Source organism: Solanum tuberosum, unplaced genomic scaffold, assembly GCF_000226075.1.
Source record: "Solanum tuberosum cultivar DM 1-3 516 R44 unplaced genomic scaffold, SolTub_3.0 scf00165, whole genome shotgun sequence".
In the NCBI taxonomy this organism is placed as follows: domain Eukaryota; kingdom Viridiplantae; phylum Streptophyta; class Magnoliopsida; order Solanales; family Solanaceae; genus Solanum; species Solanum tuberosum.
Window position 1 is genome coordinate 679,284 of NW_006239090.1, and position 10,076 is coordinate 689,359.

General features: G+C 34.6%; 1 protein-coding gene across 5 annotated transcripts; it reads right to left on the bottom strand.

Annotated features, from left to right (window-relative positions):
- Positions 1-4,241: 4,241 nt before the first annotated feature.
- On the bottom strand, positions 4,242-9,732 carry LOC102584966 (NADP-dependent malic enzyme-like). 5 transcript variants are annotated; one of them, XM_015311575.1, is made up of 11 exons: positions 9,568-9,732; positions 9,084-9,210; positions 8,892-8,956; positions 8,716-8,811; positions 8,539-8,610; positions 8,234-8,458; positions 7,875-7,922; positions 6,232-6,303; positions 5,921-6,000; positions 5,503-5,600; positions 4,242-4,492 (listed from the first exon to the last, which is right to left on the bottom strand). In XM_015311575.1, exons 3-11 carry the CDS (start codon positions 8,952-8,954, stop codon positions 4,485-4,487), a joined length of 762 nt encoding a protein of 253 aa, XP_015167061.1. In that variant the 5' UTR covers positions 8,955-8,956; positions 9,084-9,210; positions 9,568-9,732; the 3' UTR covers positions 4,242-4,484. The 5 variants fall into 5 exon arrangements, 4 of the variants coding, with proteins under 4 accessions (XP_015167061.1, XP_006353972.1, XP_015167060.1 ...); XM_006353910.2 differs by having other exon boundaries at positions 8,234-8,332; positions 8,375-8,458; positions 8,892-9,210; XM_015311574.1 differs by having other exon boundaries at positions 8,578-8,610; positions 8,892-9,210.
- Between the last annotated feature and the right edge of the window lie 344 nt (positions 9,733-10,076).

Genomic DNA, 10,076 nt, shown 5'->3' on the forward strand with positions numbered 1-10,076 from the left:
AAATATAACTCTTCCTCTGGTTTGAGATAATTGCTCAAACTACCCTTTTAAAAGAGGTAACTGCTCTTGAAATAACTTTTGAACTCATAACTCATTTAGAAATCTCAGTTTCTCTTTTATCAAGGTAAAAATTGATGCCTCTGGGAATACATAGTCCCCTTATACTCATACTTGAAAACTCTTTCTCAAAAACATTTCAAAATCATATTATAATATGATCATTGATGACTCGGGAAGTCATACTGCATAAACATTCATGGTATATCTAGATACCATACTACTTAAACATTGATGGCATACTCGATTGTCATACTACTCATGTTTTAGAAAACCTTTTTTGCAAAACTCATCTTTACTTTCTCAAATTTCAGTTTAAGAACTCAAGTTTTGGCTTTAAAAAAAGTTCTCAAAATTTATGACTCAATTCATAGGGTTCATGTGGAATTATGGATATGAACAAATCAACTCAAGAATCTCAATGCATAACATATAGAAATTCAATAATTAGGAATAGAATTTACAAAAAGAAATCAGGAACTCAAGAACTACAAAAATCAACTCATCTCAAGAATACTCAAATCTAGGGATAGAACCTAGATTACTCTTTTACTGATTTGAAAGTAGATGTAGGGTGTGAGGACGAACTAGTCCAACACTATGATAGCCTTACATACCTGGAAGAACAAGGTTCTTGAAGAATCTTGAATAAGAACTTGATTAGAAGCCTTGAAGCCCTAGCTTGAAGGTAAACAATCAAGAAAACCTTTCTTGAGATTCTTGAATTAATTTCTTCAAATCTCTATTGCCAAGAATTAGGATTCTCATTAATGATTCATAATTTTATGAAGAAAATTGAGTTGGAAAGAATGGAATTCTTGGAGAAAGACTTACCTTGAAGAAGAATCTTGAAAAAGATTGAAAGAATCTCGAATGGAGTCTTCTACTTTGATTTTTTTCCTTAGGGTTTTGTCTTAGGGTTTGAGAGAGAAAAAATGGTGTATTAAGAGATGCAAATCTGATTGGTTTTGGTCTTTAATTAGTCAAGAAATTCTTTTAGGGTTTTCTGAGAGGTAAAAAGACAAAATTGCTTTTTAACGATTTTTCGTCGGCTAATTCGTCACTGCACTGTATCAGGTTGCTAAAAATGGTCATAACTCTTTACACGAAACTCGGATTGATAAGAAATAGGCGGCGTTGGAAACAAGATTCAAATACCTTTAATTTGATAATCCAAGTAGAATCTAACATAAAAAATTAATCGGTAAGGAAACTTTCAACTTAACTTTGTTCTAGGAGATTCTAGTGACCTTAATTCATATCCGAATTCATTCCCACACTAAAGAATTGACCTTAACACCTAAGAAAATTAAGAGTCACTTAGTACGGCCTTATATGCAATCCAAGAATGGTTAGGAGCTTAACTTAAATTTTTTTTTGGGGTGTTACACTCTCTTTGCTCTAATAATATTTACCTATTTTTGTTTTTTCATCCATCTAAAAATTGCTCTCCTTGAATGGAAAATTCTCCATCCAACCATTCAAGTTTATAAGTTAACTTGAGTATTGGTAGTAATGTTTTACTAAATTTTCTACTTTTTCATACTTAAACCTATTAATCTAAAAACTTGTTTAAAAACTATTTATACATAGTTTCCTTACCAACATAATATAATAAACTATTTCACTCACAAAGGTGGGATCATCATTGTATTGGGCTTAGCAGTGGATGAAGCATAACCTTTGCTATTTTGGAAAGCGAACAGAAGCTTTCAAAGTGGGCTGAATAGAAATATATTAATTTTGGGAAATATTTAGGTGTCTCTATTAGGTCAATGGAGGAAAGAGTAATTGATTTGTAGTGTTGCATTGAAAATGAGATGAGAGGTAATGCAATTTTGAAAAGAAGGGCGGACGGAGGAAAGAGTAAGCATAACCTTTGCTATTTTGGAAGCTTTCAAAGTGGGCAAAAGAGAAGATGAGTGCGGACGGAGGAACCTGGATCAAATTGGGTGCCAACTCCTCTTAAGATGTAGACACAAGGAATCTATCCATTTTCGATTGAGAAGATGAGTCCTCTAATTTGTACTATGTGAAAGAGCTACCTGTTAACGACAAATTAATAAGAGAGATTGTTTATAAACTCTGAAAATTCTTCCATGGCCCTAGACATCACCCTACATACAAACCTCTCCTCCAGGAATCTTATGTCATTAAAGTCCCCCCTAACACCCAAGGTATATCCTATTTCCCCATACGACACCTAACACACACTCACACACTTCTACTAATGCTATCTGTTAGAGTCTCCATTTTTGTTTCTTGAATACATATCACATCCAACCCCCCCCCCCCTTCCTTATTTCAAAAAGCCTGCTTTAATGATGACCCTTTTATTGGGGTTCTTTTCACATCAAATTGCATTACTTCTTGTCTCATTGTCTATGCAACACAACAAATCAATTACTCTTTCCTACACATCCCCCTAATAGAGACCCCTAAATACTTGGCAAAATTAATAGATTTCTTTTTTGCCCACTTTGAAAGCTTTCGTTTGCCTTCCAAAATATAAAAGGTTAGGCTTCATCCACTATCAGTCCCAACACAATGATGATCTCACCTTTGTGAACACAACAGTTCATTATATTATGCTGGTAAAAAGCTTTTTATAAAATATCATTTAACAAGTTTTTAGATTAATAGGTTTAAGTATGAAAAAGTAGAAAATTTAGTTAAACATTACGATCAAAACAAAAGTTAACTTATTGACTTGAATGGTTGGATGGAGAATTTTCCATCAAGGAAAGCTATTTTTAGATGGATATAAAAAGAGAAATAGTTAAATATTATTGGAGAAATGCACAAGTACTTCCCCAACCTATGCCCGAAATCTCAAAGACACACTTATACTATACTAAGGTCCTATTACCTCCCGAACTTAATTTATAAATAATTTTCTACCCATTTTCGGCCTACGTGGCACTATCTTCTGAGCCCAGTGCGTGTTGATAATTTTTTCAAGCTATCTGGTTGATAGTGCCACGTAGGTCGAAAATGGGTAGAAAATTATTTATATAATAAGTTCGGGGGGAGGGGGGGTAATGGAAACTTAATAAATTATAAGTGTGTCTCTGAAATTTTGAGCATAGGTTGGGAGTACTTATGCATTTTCCCAATATTATTAGAGCAAAGAGAGTGCAAGTTGCGAAGTTTAAATGATGTAAATTTGCATTGTTCAGCCATAAATGATCCTATGGATGCTATTTGTAAATTATTAATACCATACTAGACCAATTATTTGTAAAATGAACAGTTTACTTTAAACACTTAGGGTCTGTTTGACTATGAAAATAAATTACTTTAAACCTGAAAATTGTTTGTCCCAATTAATGTGACACACTTTACATTTTAGTTAATCGCCAAAAGAATATATATTTCCTTATTTGACATATATTTAATGACAATATCAATTTTTTATCCATGTTGGGTCTCACTTATTTTCCAGAAAAGTCCACAAAAGTTTGCTCTTCTATTTAAAAATTCACTATCTTAAAGATAGTTTTGGAACATTACAAAGTCTTCCTCTATTTCTTGAACTTCGTGCCCATTAAAACTTCATCACATAAATTTAGACGGTGGTAGTATTTGGAAATTAGAGTTTTTTTTGAATTTTTGTGAGCGATTTGGAGTGAAAACAATTTTTTGGTGTTTTTTTAAATTGCATAACCATTTTAAAATTTTATGGCCAAACATGATTTTCGAATTTCAACTCTAAAAAAAATAAAAATTGTGGCCAACACCACTTAGTTAACTAAATGCATTGTCTGTACACTACAAAAAAATGTTCAAATTGCGGGAGTTAAAATTACGAGTTAAAATTACATATTGCAGCGGTCAGTAACCCCCGCAATATGTTGTTACGGCAGTTGCAAAACCCCCTGCTGTTAGGTTTGTGACAAGTAAGTCACAGGGGTTTTTCACCAACCACTGTTACCAGTAGCAGGGGTTATTAGCGGGGGTTTTGAACCCCGAAAATTGACATCAATAAACCTGCACTTCATATTCTGGGAATCAGAACCCCAACAATTTGTGAGTCTGGGAGTCGGAAACCCCCGGAATTTATGAATTTCACATTAAAATTAACAGGAGTTTCCAACCGTGCAATTCATGAACATGTAAATTTTTACAGCATCTGCTAGTTATATTCAATTTTAAATATTAATGACTAATTAACATGTACATCATAGTCCAAACCTAAAAGGACATATTAGTATTAAGAAATAAAACATATTTCAAACACAAAAATATATCATTAAGTGTACTATTCGTTTTACAAGCTATATTGAAATAATTTATTCACCCCAACCATTACGATTAAAAGGAACTTGAAATCACTACGAAAACTGTTGGTTAATCTTGCTTTTATTGATGAAAAGTCTTCACTAGCATCCAAACTCAAGAAAGGACTTGCAACAGTTCATGGAACATCACCTGGCTGCAAAAGAAAATACACAATAAATGGGTATTGAAGGAGATAACTTTAGCCTTAGAAAGAGGGCGTTGTAATTGTTGTAGTGAGTCGCGGAGAAAGACATAAACCCCTTTGGGTTTCTGCTCTGCAGGAACATGAGCCATTAGAACGTATAGCGATCCATCTATTAGAGTCTCTAGCGTCCAATGGGGCATGATCACTATGACCCAATAAATACAGCTAGTGATCTAAGTTTATCAGTCAAGGTCTCAAGGAATTACTTAGAGATAGCAACTTCAAAAATCATGGCATCCATTCTTTAAAAAACAAGACTAAAGTGGTGATGAAACGATCTTTTCACTGTGAAGGTGACATTCAATTTAAAGGGTAAATGTCATGATGCTAAGAGAGGTAAGTGACTACTCCCTTTGAAGTCTATGCATTTTATACTAGTTGCAAATAAGAAATGAAAAGAGGAGATTCAGTTAATCATAAAATATCGTATTAGCAACTAAGAAGTTCGTGGAAATAGAATAAGGCAACTAGTGGCATCTGCATGTTAATATGAATGTTTCTTTAAGTAAATAACCAATTTTTGAACATGTTTTGATATCATTTCATATAAACTATAATCTACCTTGTTATTTTTTATATTGTTAACACACAATGGTGGAACTGTTTCTGTGTGACCTATAGGTCACGAGTTCGAGCCACGGAAGCAACCACTAATGCTTGCTTGCATTGGAGTAGGCTGTCTACATCACAATCCTAGGGTGCGGCCTATGCACTCTGACCAACCAATGCATCACAATCCTAGGCTGTATACATAAACAACCTGTTCTTTAGAGAAAAGTAAGGACAGGACAAACACAACCAACTCCTCCAAAAGTAAACCTATCTAGAATTAGTTTTGTGTTAGATTAAGCATGGTCTTCACAATTCTAGATAACTCTTCCACAACTTTCAGATATTTTACCGGATGAACACAAATGCAGTAGTAAATGTCAAAGTTGATCAAAATGAGAGTGACTTACGGTGATGAAATATGAGTGGTTCAGAGTGAAATACTGTCCCAATACCATGTCCAACAAAACGATCAACAACACCATAACCAAATTTTTCAGCATGTTCACTGAAATCAAAGTCCAAAAAGTTCAATGTCCAAGAAAGAGTGTCAACAAAAAATAAGGTACATACACAAGAAATGACATTAACTGTTTGCCAACAATATTCAAGAAAATCACAGTAAATTATTCAAAGTTTCATCAGAAGCAGCAAATTTCACTACCGACATTTTTTAGTGGTAATAACTAAAAGTTTTTGTATATGTTAGACAGAAACAGTTTGACACGTATAGGAACTTCAAAATAGATAGACTGTTGAAGCTTCAAAATATCCATATCACCAAATAATAATCACGAATTCACGATAATATCATATTCAGAAAATTACCTGATCCTCTTTCCTATCTTCCTATAAAGAGCACCATCTCTGCAAACAGCACTTCCATAGTGCAAGCACTCCTCAGTCACCTGCCACAGTAAGATAATACAGACATAATCAATATAACGAGCATCGGATGATAAAAGAGACAGTAGTTCTATTGTTAATACTGATTGGTATCTTAAATCTTAACCAGTATTAGCATAGCGGAGCTCAATTTCAAATAGCAGTGTTCTGATTAACTTTTCAGAAGCTAAAACTTCGTTAAACTAATAACCAGACTGTTTCAGCATTCCTTTCATAATTGACGAAATCTATACCTTTACAAGCCGCTTTATGGATTCACTCACGTCACCACAGAAAAAGGTCTTTGACGTATCGCCATGATAACCCTGAAAAAGGAACAAATGATCCTTACAATTTACAAGGTTCAGCCATAATTCAACGGCAGAACTTTCAAGAGAAGACAAATGTCCTTCTAAATACATAGGGTAAAGACCGGCTAGTAGTAAAAAAGTTAGCACATGTAATCTATTACAATAATGAAGGGGCATCGACAAATTACATTCAAGTAAACGGTCACGTCAATGTTTATTATGTCTCCATCCTGCACAGTATATTACTGTTTGTCTTGAATACACATAGAAAAAGTTTAAGCAAGAGGATGATATGAAAAGATAATGACCTGCAGCTGCTGTGAGTCAGGTATTCCATGACACATTCACTCATTGACGGATATGCACACACTCTTCGGAAACCCCCCATAGCCTAAGGGAGATGGATAAGCGCCAGCATTGATTATCATTTGATGCACAACTTTGTCAATTTCATTTGTTGTTACTGAAGGCTTATAGATTCAAGAAAAAAACATGTATTTACATGTTATAGGGGTTTCAAAGGAATTAATAAACTCGATGAAAAATAAGATACCATTCTTGTGAATAGGGATCGAACATTCATAGCACATCTTCATTTTGTTCCAATCCATAGAGGTTTTGAAGGAAACATTTTATGAGAACCCACCTCATATTTCAATTGAACATCAAAAAAACATCTACATATGAGGATTCAACTCCTACTTAGTCAACTTTTTTTTTTGTTTCTATTGCTAAAATGCTGCTTGTCTGGAGATTTCCTTCTAGTGCAAAAAGAAAGTTACAGGGACATATAATACTTTTAGATTAAGCTCAACCCAGATGCACTTGTACTTGACTGAAAATAACATTGTGAGTTTCCTAAAATAGCACCTGCGTCAAGCCCATTCATTACCAGCTGCTTCTTTTAGATAAGAGAGCCAAATCTACCCATTATGTGCTACATACAGGTCAAGTTTCCCATTATCTACGACTTCTTCGACGTGCTCTGCAGGAACATGAAGTCCAGTTTTTTAGGTCTGGCCTTTATCTTGTCCTGGACAAGCTAGAGCTCCAAGTTTACCAGAGGTTACTAAAAAAGATCTCTATTATCCAGAAGCAGAAAGATCAGAATAAAGCTCAGAATAAAGCTCACCAAATCAAGTTAAACTTAATTGTTAGAGCTCTAAAGTGGCTTGAGATTGATATGGGTGTTGATGAGGTGGAGTGTATCATGTCCATTTTGATACATAAGAACCTTGTCAAAGGTTACTTTGCTCACAAAAGCAAAGTTGTAGTTTTAAGCAAGCAAGACCCTTTCCCAGATTGACAGGCAAAGTAGTTACCTCATAAAAATGAGGTTGTACCACAGTATCTGAACAACTATGTTCTTAATGGACTGGGAGATAACCAATCTGGGTAATGACACTGTAGCTGGCTCCCCATGGTTAGGCATCACATATTCAAGCAAAGTGTGAGATCAATAGTTATTTACGCGCTTCCTCCACAGGGGCGTTTGTCTACAGATAACAAACACAATTTATCAAGTGATCAAACATACTAAACGAGAATACGACTTTGACAAACCATTGGCAACCTAAATCTTTTACCTTTTTTGAAATTGCAAGTGCTATGATTTCAGCTATACCAGTTCCAGCCTGTGATCACGGAGAGATCGACATGAAGCACAATGTAATGACTTTAAGATTGTTTCAATATGTTTTAATGAAAACAATCCATCCATATCTGCTATCGACACGAGTAGAGGCAAAAAGATTATATGATTTCAAATGCATAATATCTCCTCCAAATGTAAATCGCGTCATGAGTGGGATGTCATCGAATTGTTGTATTCTTTCCCTTAGTTATTCATTGCTACCATTTGTATCCTTTTTTACATGTTGTTAGACATAGCTCGTCTACCGAAACGATTGAAAACTTGACTCTTTAAAAGAAAGTCTTGACTTACTTCTCCAGCACCAAAGAACAAGAACGTATGCTCAACTAAGGACCATCCAAGCAGCTTAAGCGATGCAACAAGCCCCGCAAGTACCACAACAGCTGTCCCCTGCAGCATTAATGGGATCAGGCCAAAAGAAAAGCAGCATACCTGTATATCATCATTGAATACCAAATGTGTGGTACCATATTTCACCAACAACTCAAAAGCGTCATGATTCGCAAAATCTTCATACTGCAGATGACGTTACAAATATCAGACTTAGACGTTACATGAACGGCGATTTGGTCCTTAACAAGTTTCAAATTACTAACCTGTACAAGAACTTTTTCGCCGTAGATTTGCTTCACAACCTTCATGAATTCTTCAAGAAAGTTGTAGTATTCCTACAAGAAGCAAAAAAGAAACATACATGTCTTAAGAACATGCTGCAAGTCTCAATTTATATTTACAACAAGTACGATATAGAGTTATGCTATTATAAAATTGACCTCGCCAGTAGCTCTTTTTTGTCTGAGTCCAATGTAGAACTTGTCTTTCAATAGTTGCTCATTATTTGTTCCCACATCAATGGTTATCGGTACACACTGCACATGCGAAGCAAAACGATATGATGTTCATAGTTACAAAATCAAATTAGTATATAAATTTTAACGAGCTTTGGTACCGCTGAAGGTCTGACTCCTCCGAATACAGTATACAGAGCCAATTTTCCTACTGGTATACCCATTCCTTGTGACAATATGATGTAATTCATAACAGGATTACTCATTCGACGCATTACAAAGTCAAACACGAAAAGAAAATTTGTTTTTGGGCCAAAGAATCTAACTTAACACAAATTTTAAGCAATTTTTACATTATACTAAAAACTTCTCTTATGTCGAGGGAGTCCATGAAGGACCGTACACCAAGGGGTGTAATGTAGGCAATCTATCCTGCAGGCTTAAGCATTAGCCATTAATTCCGCCAATCGAATCCGTGACCTACAAAATTTACCACAAATGAACAGTGCTCTGGAAAAATAGCTAATTCTACCACAAATACTAGCAGACAATTAAACCACTAATAGTACAACCAAATTAACCTAATTTTACCACAAAATACACAAAAAGAGTAGGCAAATGCAGTTCATTATTTGGCAAATTTGACAATTTCGAATTCTTCATCCACGAAAGTACAACAAAATTAACTTAATTCTACCTCCATGCATCTATACAAACAGCAAACTAATGAACTTACCTAGTGAATACAATCAGAAATTTGTACAAAACTTTCCGATTTGTGAAGATTGAGATGAGGAAAATAAAAAAAAAAGGTGAGAGAAGCGATTTCTTTTTTACCTTAAAATGGCTATCTCGATTCCGAATCTCGTAAAGTAGATGAAGTTTACATAGTTGAAGAAGTGGTGGAGAAATGACGGAGAAATGGTGATGAAGCGATGAGAGAAATGTAGAGGAGAAGTGAAGGAGCTGGTGAAGTTTTCATAAATGATTTTTTTTTTTGTGTGTTTTGTATTTCTTTGAATTAAAAATAGTTGAGTGATTTATATTTTGGAAATTAAAAATAAGTAAAAACATATAGTAGCATAAAAATATAGGTGTTGATTTTGTATTTTGTAATAAAAAATTATATTTTCAGATGGGGGAGGTGTAAAATCCCTACTATTTACTTACATTTTCTTTTTTCGGATGGCGGGAGTTCTAAACCCCCTATTTAGTTTTATTTTCTGTCAACTACAAAACCCTCGGTAATTACTGCAATTTGTGGGGCGCGTAGCTAGCCTCCGCTATTAAACCCCCAGAATTCAGGCATTTTGTAGTGGTATTTGAATGCAAGAAAAGTGTTAGGG

Bases quoted from the DNA above. Each gene is read 5' to 3' on its own strand.
- LOC102584966 (XM_015311573.1), bottom strand. From the start codon at position 9,005: ATGCGTCGAATGAGTAATCCTGTTATGAATTACATCATATTGTCACAA. The intron at 6,304-7,874 runs GTAAAAGATTTA...TTCCTTTTTCAG, and splicing joins CACTTGCAATTTCAAAAAAG to GGTTATCATGGCGATACGTC. The intron at 6,001-6,231 runs GTATAGATTTCG...TTACTGTGGCAG, and splicing joins CCATAAAGCGGCTTGTAAAG to GTGACTGAGGAGTGCTTGCA.